The sequence below is a fragment of the Perca fluviatilis genome, chromosome 10 (genome assembly GCF_010015445.1).
Source record: "Perca fluviatilis chromosome 10, GENO_Pfluv_1.0, whole genome shotgun sequence".
NCBI classification, from domain to species: domain Eukaryota; kingdom Metazoa; phylum Chordata; class Actinopteri; order Perciformes; family Percidae; genus Perca; species Perca fluviatilis.
In genome coordinates, this window is record NC_053121.1 from 4,048,090 (window position 1) to 4,067,838 (window position 19,749).

Genomic DNA, 19,749 nt, shown 5'->3' on the forward strand with positions numbered 1-19,749 from the left:
TGCTAACGTTACTTTCTTTATGCTAATGTAACTAATTGTGTGAGAGGGGGGGCTTCTGTACGCATGCTGCCCTTTGATGTTGTTGCAGAGCTGCAAAGATTCATTGAATAATCGAAGAAATAAGTAGGCAAGAATGCACGTTACTCAGATTGCATCAGTTGATTTATAGACATAGAGATATTGTTAATAATAAAATAATATATAATAAAAATTGATAAGATCAGCAGGAAACCGATGGAGTGCCTACTCTAGGTAGGGAATGAGTCCTTACCCCAAGTGAAAGAGTTCAAATACCTTGGGGGTCTTGTTCGCGAGTGAGGGGACAATGGAGCGGAAGATTGGTCGGAGAATCGGCGCAGCGGGTGCGGTATTACATTCAATTTATCGCACTGTTGTGACAAAAAGAGAGCTGAGCCAGAAGGCAAAGCTCTCGATCTACCGGTCAGTTTTCGTTCCTACCCTCACCTATGGTCATGAAGGCTGGGTCATGACCGAAAGAACGAGATCCAGGGTACAAGCGGCCGAAATGGGTTTTCTCAGGAGGGTGGCTGACGTCTCCCTTAGAGATAGGGTGAGAAGCTCAGTCATCCGTGAGGAGCTCGGAGTAGAGCCGCTGCTCCTTCGCGTCGAAAGGAGCCAGTTGAGGTGGTTTGGGCATCTGGTAAGGATGCCCCCTGGGTGCCTCCCTAGGGAGGTGTTCCAGACACGTCCAGCTGGGAGGAGGCCTCGGGGAAGACCCAAGACTAGGTGGAGGGAGTATATCTCCAACTTGGCCTGGGAATGCCTCAGGATCCCCCAGTCGGAGCTGGTTAATGTGGCTCAGGAAAGGGAAGTTTGGGGTCCCCTGCTGGAGCTGCTGCCCCCCCGACCTGACCCCAGATAAGCGGACGAAGATGGTATGGATGGAAGATCAGCAAGATATTTAAGAACAGTGTATATGATGGAATAGTGGCATTAGAATGTGCCAGAGGCCACCATCTTTTCAATAAAAATCATCCTCCTGAACAATCTGTCTCCCTCACTTCGGAAATTACAGCTACGCCCCTGGTTGCAGCCCTAGGTTTAGAACAGTCACAGTTCATTTCCCTATCGTTAGAGCTAACTTTGTGTATATTCACCGCTATCATAATCATTGCTACTAGCTGGCATTTCTCACTGGAATGTGTCATTTTAGCAAGCCAGAGGTTCCAGAAAGTTGCATCATTTGTTAATACTGAAAATGTCCATTATCAAGCCATCAAGACACTGTGGTAAGTGACGTGTTTTCTAGCCCCTGCTGCCTGGCATTTTGGATAGAAACCTATCTATAGGTAATTCATCGGTCGGTAAGGTAAAATGTAGGTAAGAAACATAGGTCAAATATTTAACGTGCCCTTATACACGAGCCTTGAAATTCCTAACATTGTATTTAGCATTCAAACAGCTATGATTTAGTCCTGTCAAGCATCACAATGTTGGTGAACTAATTACCTTTAGCATACAGTTAGCTTTAGCACATCCTTGTTCAAATCACATTCAGCGCCAACAAAAACCTTTCTAATCTGATGTGGGAATAACCATTTGATATTGGAATGCACTTAAGTATATATTTGACTGAGAGACTTTGGTGTTTGAAAAATATGACCTGCTGGCATTTAAGTGTTTTCCAGAGTTTATTTGGTCAAACACAAGAACTAATGTGTCTGTTTCTTTATTTCTAAAATGGACAGGACAGTGTCACACCAACCGGAAATTCTCAGTCAGCTTTAGATTAAAAATTATTGTTGAAAATAGCATTTTTGTTCAAATAGCTCCAAAATGCCTTTAACCCTTGAGGTTTGTTTACAATTTACAAACGCTTCTTTTGGGTTTGGGGTTTCTCCAGTCTTGCAGCTCTACTCTGCCACATTCTCTCCTCAATCTCCTCCTGTTTGAAACGGGGCCGTGCTCTTAGCAACAAGCCTTACATGGACTCAAGACAGAACCTGACCAAACACTCTCATCAGTCACTCTGCAGAGTCTACATTCATTTACAGCTGCATCACCATTCCTGCTAAACAAACTCAACCTCCTGTGGTTACATAACGACTGATGGACCAGGGAGATATCGGGAAAGATGGGGCCTGGTGAGTAAGTGAGAACACACGCTTGTCCTCAGCTTTGAGAATCTCATCTACTTTTACTGTGGAGCTCTACCACTGGTGGGCTGCATCTAAACCCGACAGATTTTTGGAAAAACTAAATCAAGACTAAAATACTAGGGGTAAAGCTTATTTCCAAAGGGGCCGTCACCAATGGACGCCGCTCAAATGCCTGTGTGCAATTGGATAGACCTAAAACCAATCAGAGCAATGAAGGAGATGATGTATGCAGAGCGACGGAAAAACATCGCTATCGTCATCGTATAAAGCCCGCCTCAACGGTTGTGATCGGTGCCTCGATTTGGAAAAATTGGAAATGGGTTTGAATGGGCTCTTGGCCAGACAGACTTGCAGAGCAAATCTCAAATTTGCTGGAAGTAAAGGCTAGGTAAAAACTGCTTTTGTTCCACTCTTTATGGATTGAAATAATCAAGCATGTAGAATGTTGCAACTTGTGGCCATTAACTGTATATAAAGATGGATAACACTTCCTCCCACTGAACAAAAATGAAGCTAATATATCCCGGATACGGGCGCTGCCATCTTGCTCAATTGTAGCCAGAGTCTGCGCAGTAGCGATTTGGCAGTATCGAAGTCCCGCCCATACACTCGCCCGACCAATTGAGACGAGAGCCAATCACAGCTGTCAATCATGATGTTTCACCCCGTTTTTTATAGCATCAAATAACTAATTAAAACCAAAATACACATAAAAACAGACAGACACATGGCCATACATTAGCATAAGAACTAACAAAAATGACAGAAACCATGTTTGGGAAAAAATCTATTTGACGTTTGACTTTTTTAGTTTGGCCCATGTTCCATTCGCTAACATGAAGGGGGCGGGGTTTATGACCTACAGCCAGCCACCAGGGGGCAATCACGATGTTTTGGCTTCACTTTTGGGGAGCTGTCAAGCCGTCCGTCTTTATATATAGTCTATGGTTGGGGCCAGTAAAGCCTTCATTAAGCATCGCAACTTTATTAAACTGATAACTGGGGCTGATCTACCACTCAAAATGATTGATCAGGACAAAAACAAAGCAGGACAGAGCTGCTATTATTACCCACATTTGGATATTGTCAATCCACATAATAGGAACATAATAACCTATAACCCCGTATTATAATTTAGTTAGCTAATGCACAGTGGTGTTGAAAGAAATGCTACATTAACATACATTACATTAGCTTGTTAGTTAGTGAGTTAGTTAGCTAACATTTGCGGCGTACACAAGTGGAAATAAACACACTTACAGTTATGTTTAAATTACGCACTGGCACCACAGAAACAATGCCGATGGAAAGTTAATTTGAGTCCTTTTTCCATGGTGGGCATGTGTATTCCGTGGTGGTAGCTCACGTGTGCAACATATTTGCGCTTCCACCTGGAATGTGAATAAAGATGTACTTGCTCGCTGGCTTAAAGGGGAACTATGCCATTTTTATCTTAATTTACCTTAACTGAACAGCTTCGGAGTCATTGGAATGGTTATAGGACTTTTTTCGGGTTGAATGGTGGTCATCTCGCTTCCCCCTAGCGCCTGTGAGCGGAAAAACCACCCTTGCAACTTTGGCAATACAGTAGTTTAGCAAAAATAGTTGTGTTTGGATTTCCATGAGCTGACGAATGGATACAAAGTCACTTGGATAATGCTGCACAGGAATTTTCAAGTTTCTCAGATGTTTTATAACCTTTTATGCCACCTTTTGTTCGCTCTCCCTCAAAGTCCGTTTCCACCGATATGCTTTCATTTTTGGGGCGCTTTGCTCTCCTTAGTGCCATAGAGCCTAGGCAGGTGAGTGCCATGCTATATACAATTTATATGGCTGTTGGGTAAACAATTTCTTTAAACCACTAAGCATATTGGGTTTGTCTGCGTGCTGAAAGTTTGTACTAAGACGTGATTCAAGTAGATCTTGGTTTCAGTGTGAACCAATCCCAGGAGATTGTGGTTCTTTAGTTGAATCTGCGTGTAGCCGTCTTGCAGCTCATCCCCACTCCTAATTCACTTTCTCTCTGTCACACAGACACACACACACACACACACACACACACACACACACACACACACACACACACACACACACACACACACACACACACACACACACACACACACACACACACAAACAAAATGTTTGTCTAAGTCAACTCTGCTGAGTGGGCCATAAAAGCTTGTATTGTTGTCATGTCATGAGACTGAAAGGCCAAAGACAAAGAAAGTGGAATCGGGGTTTATCAGCACGCACAACACCACATCTCCACAGCTCTGGTACAGAAAAAGGTACTTTACTATACTGTAGTTAAAAAGCTCAAGGCACTCATTATCCTAAGCCCTCTGTGGTCCAATCCCACTGCCAAGCCCAGTCCTCTATATATAGCCAGTCACAGCATTAAAATCACTGAGGACTCCCATCAGCTAGGGCTGCAACTAACCATTATTGACTAATCTGTCGATTATTTCCTTGATTCATCGATTAGTTGTTTGGTCTAAAAACATAACAGAAAATGAGGAAAAAAATGTCGATCAGGGTTTCCCAAAGCCCAAGATGACGTCCTCAAATGTCTTTTGTCCACAACTCAAAGATATTTAGTTTACTGTCGCAGAAGAGTAAAGAAAATATTCTAACATTTAAGAAGCTGGAATCAGATATTTTCTTTTACTTTTTTCATAAACTATGACTCAAACCGTTTAATCGACTATCAAACTAATCGTTGCAGCAATGCCGTTAGCTATGACAAAAAGCATGCACTCAAATTTGAAGGAAATAGAATTCTAATACATCCACAGCTATCAAGTATCAAGCCGTCAGTTGAGCAACAGTATGACTGATGCCGCATCGGAGAGAATTAACAGGGAATCACGTTCATCTGCCTGGTTCTCCCACATAACAGCAAAACCAAAACAAAGTTCTGGGATTTTTCTAATTAGTCATTCACTTCCAGTATAAAAATCCATCTCTTCAGGTCAATCAGCTCTGAGTCATACAGCCGACCGTCAGCGCCAACTACAAGCCATCAATTGTCTCAATAAACAAAGAGAAACAAAAGTTTGATTAGACAGCTGCAACAAAAGACAGCGTCAACTCTTGGAAAAACCCCCGACTAATAAATGCTAATAAAATCAGTGCCCTCTAAGGAAAGATTTGGCTCTTAAATGCAAGATACAGCCAATGGTGAAATAAATACTTCCAGTAGCAGAGGGTATGGCTGTTAACACATGTTGTGTTGTTTAGTAGCCTCTGTCAAGATAGGCATGAGTTGGAAAATGACAAATCTTTTAAAAAGAGCCAATTATGACAGAGATTTAAAGATGACGAGTTGAGATGAGTAATGTTATTTTGTCAGGTGTGCTTTCAAAACAAGATTGCGCAATTGTATGGCTGATTTTGTAATTCAATGTCTGTTGGCGGTACCGAATTGAGGATCATGATATAATCATTTGCCAGTAATACATGCAATTAAAATGCAATGGCAGAATTACAAAAAGAAACTTACTTCCTGTTTTTGAAGCATCCATACATCCCAGCCATGTTGTAAAACGGTAAAAGTTTCTGTACCAAACTAATATACCTCTTTCTTCCTCTTTGCAAAATAGATGATGTTTTTTTCAACCCGGTTTGTTCAAGAATACACAACCCCTCAGATCCAACACCCTGTGCCGTTGTCCCACATCAGAGTCCCTTTTCTTCCTGAAAACCGATGACTTCTCTCTCTTTGCAGCAGAGAAGATGCCACTCTACAAGAAAGACTTCCAAGTCAAACCATCCTCTGAGGTTCCTCCCACTTTTGAGCTCCACTAGTCAAATTTTGACAGAGCTTACTTCTCCAAACTTTCGCAGCAGATGCACAACAGCAAGCCAATCCTAACCGCTCCAGTATCACATTCAGTACAAGAGCAGCTAATAGTGGGAATATAACAGTATCCGAATATCACACAACAAGCACAGAATTATAGCAGGAGAGTTTGAAAAACAGGAATCTCCTTTAGTAGAAGTATAGTAGAAATCCTTGGATTGGTACGACGAGAAAACAGTTGACTAAATGACTGAGTGAGTAGCTGCTGCATGCCTCACTCACTGTATCCTCCGGGCCACCACCGCGGCTGGTAATGTAGCCCAGGGAGGGCTGGAGGAGGGAAGAGGATACAGAGGGTGGAGTGAGGGAGGAGGCAAGAGTGAACAAGAGACTCCCCCCTGCCCCCATGACCTTATCCTCTTTCTTTGTCTCTCTACTGTTTAGTTCCATTCACAATTGTTTCTTTTGTAAACTAACCAATGACAAGACTTTATTTAAACAGACGCATTAATTGTACAATGGTGAGTGTTTCAGTCGGCCCGTTCTCAGTCTCGCATTGCCAGACCTTCCTCCGCAGCGCTGCGAAGGAAGGTCTGGCTAGTCCACACAGCATTCCGGGATGGGAGAAAAAACGTGCTCTGGTTTATCGGCATTTCTTTAAACCAATCGCAATCGTCTTGGGCGGCGCTAAGCCCCGGACACAATGACAAAATCTGCAAAATAGCCTCTGGAAGCAACTTGTTTTGGTGGAACGTGTACGTTCAAAAGTTGGTTTTAGTCGTGCAACAGAAAACTCTGATTGGACAGATAGTCTAGCTAGCTGTCTGGATTTACCATAGTTAACCATAGTCCTTATTAATCTACCGCAGTTTAGAACGCCAACACAAAGAAAGTGGAAGGTAACGGACATGCGGCCGAAATGAGCGACATCCGGCAGAATTTCCGACGGCACCTGAACAAACGTTGTCGATATAGACTAGCCTGATCTTACAGAAATACGTGAAATGACCACGACCTGTTATCAAATTACATGGTAGTGGCACGTAACTAGTAGGGGTGTGAGTCTGCACTAGTCTCACGATTCGATTACGATTATCCTGTCAACGATTCAAATCGATATCACGATGCGTCACCTCCTCAATATTATAATATATTGCTACACGTGGTTTTTAATCGACAAATTCAAGCAGCCAGATAAATATGAAAAAATGTGTGTGTTGTTTAACCCTGTTAAAGAGAGTTAGTTGTGGGTTATTCATTGTTGTGTTATAAAGTTATTACCACGAGGGAGAAGGGTACGCACCCTCTCAATTCTCTCACTGTTTGATGCGAACTGAGCTTTATTACTCAATGGCATACTCCCACACAATGACTTCTTTTACGGTAATAGCTTGCTAACTTGGCTGATATATATTAAGACACCAATGCAACTAATGTACTGGACCTCTGAAGCAAGACTCAGTATTTACGTAGAGCACGGTATTTACATTGCGTATGTTGTGTTATCAACTGAGGGAAATTAAGTGCTGTATATTGATGAACTTTGAGAATATGATAACAGAACTGTTTCTAGATTTATACCAAGTTGAAGCCATATAAAATAGCAAAAACACCATTCTCTCAGCCATACAGGGACATATTTGATTTAACATCCAATATAAGTACGAGGGCTCCATTCAGTGAAGTCTTTCCTAGTACACTGTGTTGTTCAATTTTAATATAATGGATTTGCATTTTCAAAATCAATCAATATACAGCACTTAGTGATGACAGCATTGATTTTCTCAGTTGACAGATGCTCGTGATGGGACCTCCATAATGGAGGCTGAAGTTTTAAATTTTAAATGCAACCGCAAAGTATGCGTGTACATTGTGTGCCGCCGCCACCATTAGCAAATATGTACACTGAATAAAAGTGAAATCAAAAGGATCTCTCTGATGTCACATGTTGCCATGCTTATACTGTCTATTAAGATATACAAATGTGCAGCTTGTTGGAGTTAACACTGAATTGGCCAACTCCTGCATGTCACCGCCCATCGAATGCTCGCACAAAAACAGCGCCTCGTGTTAATCATTCTATCCGTCGGCCGTGCAACAGCCTGTCACAGTTAATCACTACAAGTAGGGAGCTTACCTATCTACAGCCACTATAGCTCCGAGTGCTTATGTGTGTGTAGCTGGGAGGTGACATTAGGCTTGATCCCGAGATTCCCTGCTGCTAAAACCTCACACACACACACACACACACACACACACACACACGCACCTGGCTATTTTACTTAAATGATCACTGTGGGATAACAACATTCCTATTATTTGTGTGTTCTCAAAGATAAAAAAAAACTGCCTGTGGAAATATGTCCACTTCACACAGAAAAGGGAAATTATTGTTATTATTGATAGGACAGACATCCAGTTACCAATCACACACACACACACACACACACACACACACACACACACACACACACACACACACACACACACACACACACACACACACACACACACATATTGCTAGTTTAAATGATATCTGTAAAATAATTACATTACAGGTTAAAAACAATCTGACTTTAAATTATCATCTACGCCAGGGCACGTCTTTACATGTTAACATAGTCCCAGGATAAGTGAGATTTCAAGTGAAAGTTTAAAGATTTACATCTTGGAAAAATGCTTTGTTACCCAATAGCACTTTGGAACTTATTACATATAAGGTTATTCAGATTCAGATTCAGATTGGCTAAATCACATGAATCATCAGACCACTCACAGAGGAGCGGCAGTAGTGTAGTGGAATGAATTTCTCAATCCCAACATGCCCAGACTTAAAGTTGTATGTGTGATTCATTCCAAACTAGTTGAAATTGATCTAAGTCACTGGAGTGAGCGTGTGTGTGTGTGTGTGTGTGTGTGTGTGTGTGTGTGTGTGTGTGAGTGTAAACAAAGACAGAGTCAGTCTGTATCAGATCCAGATCTCTGCCGCTCCATTTCATCAGCATGATACACAAACACAGAGTCTCTAAGATCAGTTTTTGCACGCTGGGACTGAGAAATTCCTTCACACACACTCTCTCTCTCTCTCTCTCTCTCTCTCTCTCTCTCTCTCTCTCTCTCTCTCTCTCTCTCACACACACACACACACACACACACGCACACACACAACTCACTATAGAAGTATCTACCACATGACATTGCCAATTATCCATCAGGAAGGACCCTCTCCGGGTGAAGTAGTGTTGACGGAGCATTTCCACCATTTTAATGTCGATGTTAATCACTGCTTCCACCAATACATTCAGCGTTACCTCCGCTCCGATTTCCCATCCTGAATCTCTCCATCTTTGCTGCAGCTGGGATGTCAAGACACAAGTTTTGTTTGTTATAATTATGTTTTTTTGGTTCTGCAACCCGCGGGCTGTATTGATTATTTTAACAGTGACCCCAAAATAAATGATGCTGAAAGAGCTGGGTCAACTGAGCGGAACTGCAGAGTCGGGTAATAATTATCGTCTGTCACTATGAGCAACCCTTTTCACATCACATATAGTCTTTTGACCTGTTGTTGATATAAAATATAAATATAAAAAAGTGCAGCTTTTTATATATATATATATATATATATTGAAGGAATTGTTTATACAGGGATTATAGAGGATTACAATGAGTTTTCCCTCTGGGTTTTCTGAAAATGTCAGCAGCAAAACAACAAAAGCCTGCAAAGAGAAAAAAATGAAATGATGACAGTCAACATTGTGCACGAGACAAATTCAGGAAAAAGAAAGAGAAAAGACGCACACTCAAGTGCTAGGGGGTGTCACCCTGGCTGTTATTTGTCTCACACGCTTCTGTCCATTTGACCAGCAGAGGATGCCATATTTTTGGGGGGAAATTCTTTCTTTGTTAGACATCTTACATATAGCGGAGTCTTTCCATGTGTAGTACATTGCCTAACTCTCTAAGCCAGGGATGTTCAAATGGGGGTCCAAGACCCCTAGGGGGTCCTTAGAATTGTTTTCAGGTGGGCCTCCAAATTCTAGTTAATTTTTGAAAGTTTTTTCTAAAATTTAAATGTCTTAACATGAATCCAACATATTATTAGCAAATATAAATCCCCACTGATGTTAGGCAGATTGGCCTACAGGTAAGGTGGTCACTAAAATAGCCATTCAAAGATACAGTTAATCCTGAGTGTTCACTGTGCCACATGTATGTGTAACATTAAAAGATGATTTTTTTTTAAATCATGCCAACAAATATTATTTTAACAGCTTAGTATTCTATGCACTAAAAAGGTATGTATAAAGGCTTTGGGTGGCCCTACACGTTATTGCAGGCCCAGTTTAAAATGCAACTTAATTTTATACAATATGTGTAGTAGGGGGTCCCTGCTCCATCTCTCTTTCAGTTAAGGGGACCCCTGCTCTAAGCCATTGCTGAAAAGGGGGGCTGGTCTGTGATTTCCACTGTTGCAAAATGATGCACCTGGCCAACAAAGTACATAGGGACATGGCTTGCCCTTCATAGTTTGTGATGTTGGGATTAAACACTGATTAGTGCAGCTTTAATTATAGCATTAAAGGGGAGTTTGCCTATCAATCACCGCAAATCCAGGAACGATACTTTTCTTTTGAAGTGGGAAAATGAACTGGCCTCAAGTCTTTTGCGAAGGAATCTAAAAACACCCGTGTGGAGGGAGATTTATGACCTTTCAGTATACGAACCACCTGGCTTCTCACTCGTTTTAACCTCTCGAAGATCAACAAGAGGAGTTTTTACCAAACACAGCTATCCGATGTCTCTGTGTGTGCATGCTGTACGAATTTCTCAATGCCGACATGTCCAAACGGATCCGAGAGCATGGTGCAATTCGTAAATGTGCACGAGTGTGCGTGTGTATATATGTGTATATGCATGTATCAATCACACAGCTTTCTGTTTATAGAGCCAAGAGGAATGTCGGTCAGTTTCCCTTCGAAGAAAAAAAAGTGGATGTTGGTATTTCCTGAAATGGCCCTCAGTCTGGACCAACTGAGAAAGAGAGAGAGAGAGTGATAAGATATTGATGTTGTTGTGTGTGTGTGTGTGTGTGTGTGTGTGTGTGTGTGTGTGTGTGTGTGTGTGTGTGTGTGTGTGTGTGTGTGTGTGTGTGTGTGTGTGTGTGTGTGTGTGTAATGTAATGCAATTGGTAACTGGATGCCTGTCCTATCAATAATAATAATAATAAGTTCCCTTATCAGTGTGAAGTGGATATACAGTACAGGCCAAATGTTTGGACACACCTTCTCATTCAATGCGTTTTTTTATTTATTTTCATGACTATTTACATTAGAGATTCTCACTGAAGGCATCAAAACTATGAATGAACACATATGGAATCATGTACTTAACAAAAAAGTGTGAAATAACTGAAAACATTTTAGATTCTTCAAAGTAGCCACCCTTTGCTTTTTTATTAATAACAGAAAAAATTCCACTAATTAACCCTGACAAAGCACACCTGTGAAGGTAAAACCATTTCAGGTGACTACCTCATGAAGCTCATTGAGAGAACACCAAGGGTTTGCAGAGTTATCAAAAAAAGCAAAGGGTGGCTACTTTGAAGAATCTAAAATATAAGACATGATTTCAGTTATTTCACACTTTTTTGTTAAGTACATAATTCCATATGTGTTCATTCATAGTTTTGATGCCTTCAGTGAGAATCTACAATGTAAATAGTCATGAAAATAAAGAAACACATTGAATGAGAAGGTGTGTCCAAACTTTTGGCCTGCACTGTATTTCTAGAGTTTTTAACTTTGAGAACACAAAAATAATAGGAATGTGCAGACCAATTTGAATTCCACCAAAATGATAAGTATACTGTACCACGCTTTCTTCCCCAAAGGTGTTTGGCGTTGTTAAAGACAGCAGAAGGGATGTAGGTAAAGCACAGGTAGAAATGATAAAACGAAGGATGGCTGAATTCCATTTAGCTGCTTAATTTTGAGCAGTTTGTTTGTGGACAGTTTTACAAAGATATTTTAGACTGGTACTGGTTAGACTGTACTGTATATTGGCCAGAATCTGCCTTTGGGGGAGGGGGCTCCATATCATAGTAGGGGGGTCTGGGTGTCCTCCCCCAGGGGAGTTTTGAGCATCAACTACTTCCTTTCCTGTATTCGGATACACTTTTATGCACCAATTTACGGTGGAAATACCTTTATTTAGCCTATGCAAAGAAGAAAAACACAGATGAAAATTCTAAATATATCTAAACTATAACAGAAAGTATGTTTCTGCGTGTCATTGGGCATTTTTAAGCTCGATGGTGTTTTTTGCCCCCAACTGCTCCTTCCAGGCAGCGCTGCAACCGCTGCCTTCAAGGCACTTAACCCTAACCTTAACCCTACCCCTAACCCTAACCCTAACCAGTGCCTCCCAGCGCTGCCTGGAAGGCACCGTTGGGGGCAAAAAACACCGATAAACCATTTTTAAGTGGGTGTATGGAATTCCTGGAGCTTTCTTAGTGGGTATACTGTGTATACCTGCGTATCACGTAGACTACACCACTGACCCCGATAGAAGCACGACGTTTTGGGGAATAAATCTTGGCGTTTTGGAAAAGAGTTCTGTAAAGTGTTTCATTTTGGTGGATTCTTTGCCCACCAATACTAAAAACCAAACGGAATTCCCATCCAGTTAGATTTCTGGACTTGTGGTCGACCAAGAGGCCCCGCTTTTATTCCCCTCTCCTCATTCTTCTTTATTCTTTCCATCCCCTTCCCCATCTCCATCACTTCTTTCCCCCCTCGGCTGGCTGGAGTTCCTCTCGCACACCCCTGCAGTGCAATGCCTCTTCCCTCTCCTCTTTTTTTGTGTCCTCTCTCTCTCCGTCTCCTATTCTCTCCATTACAACGTGCGCACGCTGATCTAAATCTCTCTCTCTCTCTCTCCGTACAGAGTAGGAGGGGAGCTCTGAATTCCACCTCACATCTGGAAACCATCTTCTTTCTCTCTTTCATTCTCTCTCTTTGCCAGTCTCTCGCCCCCTTTCTCTGTCGCTCTATGTTGTAATGTAAATAGCCCTGTAATCATACTCCAGCACTAAGCCTGCCGCACTGGGTGGTGTGTGTGTGTGTGTGTGTGTGTGTACGGTCTTACACATAACACACTCCTCCAACAAGCTGAGATTTCTTCTTTCTCGCAACCCCAGGTCCCAGCTGAGGTTTATGGGGCAATAAAAACAAAACAGCCGTCTACAACTGTACTCACTCACAAACCTATTCTGTCTCTGTGTGTGTGTGTGTGTGTGTGTGTGTGTGTGTGTGTGTGTGTGTGTGCGTGTTGAAGCGACATTAGGCAAATGAGCAAATTGATTCAAAGAGTTTGATGACGGCCTAATAACCTGAAACTGAAGCTTTTATACAGGCTTGTTATAAACAGGCTACTGCAATCTGAGTATTCTCTATTCCATACTACCACCCAGATGAAAGCACATCAAATACTGCAAAATGCTTGGAAAACGGAAGGAAAAAGGGAGCTACAACTTAAAACTCAGCGAGTATGGATTAAAAAAAAATAAAAAAATAAACTTCCTCACCCTCTACCTACCACACACTAAGTGTATGTTCGTGTTACGCTACTGTCCTACAAATATTTGCTCAGTCTCACTTTTACTTTAATAGAAGCCCGCACAGTAGACAAATTCAAGCTTAAGTTTTTCCGGTTTCGGTATGACGCTGCTTGACTCGCAGGCAGTGTTCGAACTATACTGTGGCCTTTGGGGGAGCCCACTTTTCTTTTTTTCACCGGGGGGGAGGTTTGTGCGCTTGCGACTTACAATGACTTACAAAGATACATAACAGCTACAAGTGTATGCACTATACAGGATTGAAATTATACTTTATCAACAGGAATAGATAGGTCAAACAGCAAACAGCCACCCACAAATAATCCATAAACAAAGCATCAGGCTGTCTTTGAGATTTCACATGAACAACGGTTAAAGTTACTCAGGCTCCCGAAGAATACCATAATTCCTCCGTTCAATTAGGCCTAGGCGACGCACCCCAAGCTTCCATCCTTAACAAACAGCCATGGATACGGGCTCTTCCAGTCTCTCCGCTGCTGGCTGTTCCGATTTAACGGGAGAGAGAGGAGAAAGAGGGGTTAGGATGGTGACCGGCCTCTGACGAGCTGTTACCACCTCCATCTTCAGCCAGAGAGGACTACTAGGATTATTTCTTCAGCTTCTTCTTGCGTTGCCACCCCGGTGGGAGGTGTGCCAACAGGGCTTGCAGCAGGTGAATCGACCGTGCCATTACCGTCATCGCTACACAATTTCTTAGTAAAACCAAATTGAATTAAACTGCCTTGTTTTCTTTTTGCCGTGGCTATATGATCCCAACTGCAGAATGGATTTCAAGGACTTTGAGCGCCGATTAATTAATGGCCTCCAACGTTTGTATTTTTGCTACGAATCTTTGAGTTAACATGTACTAAACATGAGTTGAATCACGACATGAACATCATCGAAAAGCATGGTGTTGGGGGGGAATCACTTTTTTTTCTCTTTTTCATCAAACCGCAGTTTTTGCAAGTTCCTGCAATTTCATCGCATAAAATTGCATAAATATCCCGCATTTTCCATTGCATTTTTTAAGAAAACGTGCCGCATAATCAAGGATTTTTGCCCGCAACAATCACAAAAAAACTCTGCATTTTTCTGGAAGGACTGATTAGTTATCTTTATTGAAGTGAATTAGGTTTAAATCGCCGTCATGCATGAATGAATGATATTTTTGCAATTTTACACATAATAATCCACGATGATCACATTACACAAAACTGAAATTCGCACGTCAAAATGACACACTGTCAATATTTTTAGAGACCCCCCCAAAATTTCACAAATCATGTTTTCAGGGAAGCCCATGTCTTATTAAGGGGAGCCGACCTCTCCCTAGATCCCCCCTAGTTCGCACCCTGCTCGCAGGTCAGAGTTCACTTCACCAAGCCTACTCTGAACGCACCTTTACCAAGAGACATTACCTTTCCTGGCATGTGCAAACACCTGAGCTGCAACTCAGTTCTCTTAAATAGCATCCCCCGGCTCCTCCACTTGCCTCCCTTCCTCGCGTCTTATAGCCGAGACTCACCGGCCAGACGAAATGATCAGTCGGGTCCCCGAGGTCCAAAAAACTGCCTCGGAACACACTGAGGCGACACCGACTTGTGAAACGTAATACGTCTCCATAGCAGCAGGCGGCGCTACTCTGTATTGTTGCCCAAGAAATGAAAACCGGCAGCTGATTGGACGAACAGGTCACATGGGTTTGTTTTCTCCGGAATTTCATGGCGGCTCGTTCAGAATACGATCTCATATTGTACTAAAATAGTTCACTGAAACATGTTTCTGAAAACATTTTAAGAGAGAAATAGGCCGTGCAGTTGCTGAATCTGTCTTCATTTCAGCTCAACAAAGGTCAGTTTAAAAGATTTTCGTCAGATTTTGAGAGACTCTAGTCACGCTCATTCCGCTCGCCATTTCCGGGTGAGTCCCGACTGCCCTGCCCCCGACTGAACATGTCAGGTCAGCCAAAATGAACGCCGACAGCCCCCCAGGCTGACGACGGCACGGGACACACCGAACAGACTCGAGTCACTGACCTCGCCAGACTGTCCCACGGCCGATTATCGGCTTGGTGTGTCTCGGGCTTTAGTCCGTCAGCTGCACGGTTTCCGGGGAAGGCTGCTCTTGTGTGTCCTCGCCTATAGGTCCTCGGTGATCAATCCTCGCTCCTCGGGGTACAAATAAGAGCTTTGAGACAGCCTTCACCGAGGAGGGACAGAACAACTTCCAATTCAGCTATCAAATAAGAGACATGAGATGCTGGGGCTGGGCAATGTATCAATATTATATCGACATTAGTCTATATCCACTTCCGGGATTGCTCCGGTGCCGCTGGAAATTCCATCGGATGTCACTCTTTTCTGCAGGGTAAATCCAGACAGCTAGCTAGACTAGCTGTCCAATCTGAGTTTTCTGTTGCACGACTAAAACAGCGATTGTGATTGGTTTAAAGAAATGCCAATAAACCAGAGCATGTTTTTCTCCCATCCCAGAGTGTTGTGTGGACTAGCGAGACCCTCCTCCGCAGCTCTGTGGAGGAAGATCTGGCGATGCGAGACTATATTGACATCGATATTTAAGGCTAGATATCGCCTTAAGTTTTGGATATCATAATATTGTAATATGACACAAGTGTTGTCTTTTCCTTGTTTTAAAGGCTGCATTGCAGTAAAGTGATGTCATTTCTGAACATCCAGACTTACTAGCTGTTTTATTATTTGCCTTTACCCACTTAGTCATTATATCCACATTATTGGTGATTATTTATCAAACCATTCATTGTGTAAATATTTTGTGAAAGCACCAATAGTCAACCCTTCAATATCGACATTGATGTATTTGGTCAAAAATATTGTGATATTTGATTTTTTTCTATATCACCCAGCTCTACCCTAGACTTAACGCGGCATCTGGTTACCAAGGGGGCACTCCGGAGATTTACTATTGCACATCCATAAATTTGGGGGACTAAGTTTTTGGGGATAAATAACTAAATAAATAAAAAAATATGTGCAGCAAAGACCGAGATATCCTGACTTTTAGTCAAGCTCCAATAACGCTAAATCCTAATCTGGCTATCACCAGACCAAGTTCAATCTTTTAAGATTGAACATTAGTCTGGGGAGTCTGCTCTGTATGTTCTACTGCACAAGAGGCGTGATCATCAGGCATATAGTTTAAATGACTCTGTACGCGATTGGCTAGTCCTTCAACCAATCAGACCAACGATCCGGGTGACGTAGCAGCGACAGCGGCATCAACGGGGTTGCCGCGCTTCGGTGGCCGCCATGTTGAACGTAAACAAAAAGCTGCTTGGTCGCTTCTCTATCGTCATCGTGTTAAAACCGCCAATAGTGCGCCAGGTGGATAAGCCAGTTTGTGATTGGTCCCTGTAAAACTGTAACGGAAGCAGGACAGATAAACGTACAGGTCTCCAGCCTGAGCTGCAGGGAGAAATCAAATCGCCGGTAGATTGGGGTGGGTTTACCCAGTCTAGCTAAATCCTACCTAAATTGCCAATGCCTCAATTTCCCATAATACCACCAACAAAATAATTTTGTCGGACGCTCCTTAGTTAAATACCCTCCACAGCCACGCAAAAACATTACACACCTTTTTTTTCACAGGTTGAGCAGTAACAGGCAGAGTTCCCCTTTAATAGTTATGCAGGAAATAATACAGAACTCAGTCTCAAATCAACTGACTCAGGCTGCACGGAATGCAAAGAGAGACAAACCACAAACAGAAGTTACACTCTGAGCGGGACACAGCAACATGTCTAATTGTCTAATTATGTATTAGTAAGTTATCATGAGAGGGTTTTTTCTCACAGACAGGAACAGCAAACAGGACGTCCCTGTAAAACCCCTGAGGGTTTGTTCAATGACCCAGTGACAGATGACCTGATCTGCCCTCGCATCAGGAGGGCTGTGACACACACACACACACACACACACACACACACACACACACACACACACACACACACACACACACACACACACACACACACACACACACACACACAGGTTTGTGGCACTATCTTTGTGGGGACCCATCACTGACATAATGTATTCCCTAGCCCCTTACCCTAACCTTAACCATCACAACTAAATGCCTAACCTTAACCCTTACCCTCACCCTAACCATAACCTAATTCTATCCCTAATCCTAAAACCAAGTCTTAACCCTCAAACAGCCCTTTAAACTTGTGGGGGTCCAGCATTTTGGCCCCACAAAGCTGTCGGGACCCCACAAGTATACTGGACTCCCGGTTTTTGGACCCCACGAATATAGTTAAACAAGCCCACACGCACGCACACACACACACACACACACACACACACACACACACACACACACACACACACACACACACACACACACACACACACACACACACACACACACACATTTCTCAGTCAGATTACCAGTCCATGTATCCTCATTCCAGTGTGATAGCGCTAACTTGATTTACAGCAAATTAGGGCTGTTATCCTACTTTTTTTTTAACATTCTTTTATTGAACAAATGGAACATGGAATTGAATAGGAAAGGCACCACTACAAAAAAAGGATGACAGTTACATAATTAAATTCAGTTCTCTGCTAATATTTTCTTACAACTAACATAAAAAATGTGTGCGATATGTCGCAGCCTTTCGCGATGCGTTTATTGCGGCAATTGATATCGAGATGACGATCATAATAATAATAATAAAAAAACGATATATTGTGCAGCCCCAATTCCAAATGCCCAGTCTGTCATCAATTTTTTTTTTTTTTCTCAGGGCTGTGTGTTTGCTCAGATTGTGCTACAGTAAAATCCTCATGAGGATTCAGATCAGCAGGTCCAAGATCAATAGAGTCTTTCATCCTCTCACACCAAACAACATAACTGTTCAGATCTGATCAGTCCGTGTCTGTGTTCAGGATCACAGCGGCTCCCACACACTCTGAAAGAGAACTGTCTAATCCGGACCGTCCTTGACCTGCTGCCACTACCACACACTGAGCTCACTTTGCTGGCAAAGTTTGGATCTGATAACACTCCAACTTTACAGTTGAGTGTGAACATTTGTTTTGAAAACTTTTAGAAGTTATAATTATTATAATTATATAATTTTTTTTTTTTTTGGACAGTTATCAGCATAGCCAAACCTATGTCTCAGTTTTAATATCATAGATATGTCTCAATTAAATCCCTCAAGAACTCTTGAGAATACTCACAGCCAAAAAGAGCCCACCTAGGCTACATCGCCCTTTAGTGTTGACAGTGAATCACGATCCGAACTTAAACACACACTTTTCCTCCCTCAACATCTTCAGCCCGTTGCACACACAAAAGCAAAGCATTGCGGGAGACGGGACACTGTATTGACCGTCATGTATCGATCACCGGTCAAACGTCAGAAATCCTCCGCAGCCCCAGTAAGAACTCATCTCATCTCCGCTTCGCAACAAAGTCCAAGTTTCTGTCTCAGAAAGCTGAAGTGCGGTTAAAGGGACAGGATAGGCCTACTTACTGCGTCTGCTCTATCTCAAACGGTCTCAGCGTGAACTCATCCCTCAGAGCCTGGAACCAAGACATCTGCGCTGTTTTAGCGGACTTAAATGACTGGATTATTTGTCCTGCCCTGCGTCCTCTTGCTGCTCCGCGGTGCTGCGTTCAGAGGCGGCTCGGAATTCTCCCGAATCCTAACTCTACTGGCTGATGGAGATTGGTCTAACCCTTGTGTTGTCTTCCCGTTGACCATGCAACTTGTTGTACTCCCAGGTAAAAAATGAAAATTAACCCTTTTTAGACGCTTTTTTTTCCCACTACGACCGGATTCACCACTAACATCAACTTATTACCCTAGTTTTACAGGTTTTTGGGGGAATTTATCATCAATAAACCTCATTTATATGAAATTATACCTCTTTTTTGTTTTTTTTTATCTGAAATTATGAACTATTTTGACAAATAGTTACGATTTAGTGGATAATCACAGACTGTCACAGTTTAGTCAGGATACTGTTTAGTAAGCAAGAGATTTCATAGTTTTTTCAAATGCTATAAAATTCAATGAAAGTGGTGAACTGATCCTAAATTTGACCTGCGATGAGCGTTGTATGTAACCATCCGTGTTATTTAAAAGTCCTGCACTGAAAATGTCACTTAAGTGAAGGTATGTAAGTATCATCAGGAAAATGTACTTAAAG

The 19,749-nt window shown here is 42.3% G+C and overlaps 1 protein-coding gene across 2 annotated transcripts in view; it reads right to left on the reverse strand.

The window, feature by feature from the left end:
* The window catches only part of zgc:66433 (uncharacterized protein LOC321250 homolog), a 76,111-nt gene extending 56,897 nt beyond the window's left edge, over positions 1 to 19,214 (reverse strand). The window contains exon 1 of one of the 2 annotated variants that reach the window (XM_039813451.1): positions 19,071 to 19,214. In XM_039813451.1, the coding sequence (XP_039669385.1) occupies positions 19,071 to 19,135 (65 nt within the window). In that variant the 5' untranslated portion in view covers positions 19,136 to 19,214. Of the gene's footprint in view, positions 1 to 5,625; positions 6,218 to 19,070 lie in introns of those variants that run through there. The other variant, XM_039813452.1, reaches the window with a different exon arrangement.
* Positions 19,215 to 19,749: the final 535 nt, after the last annotated feature.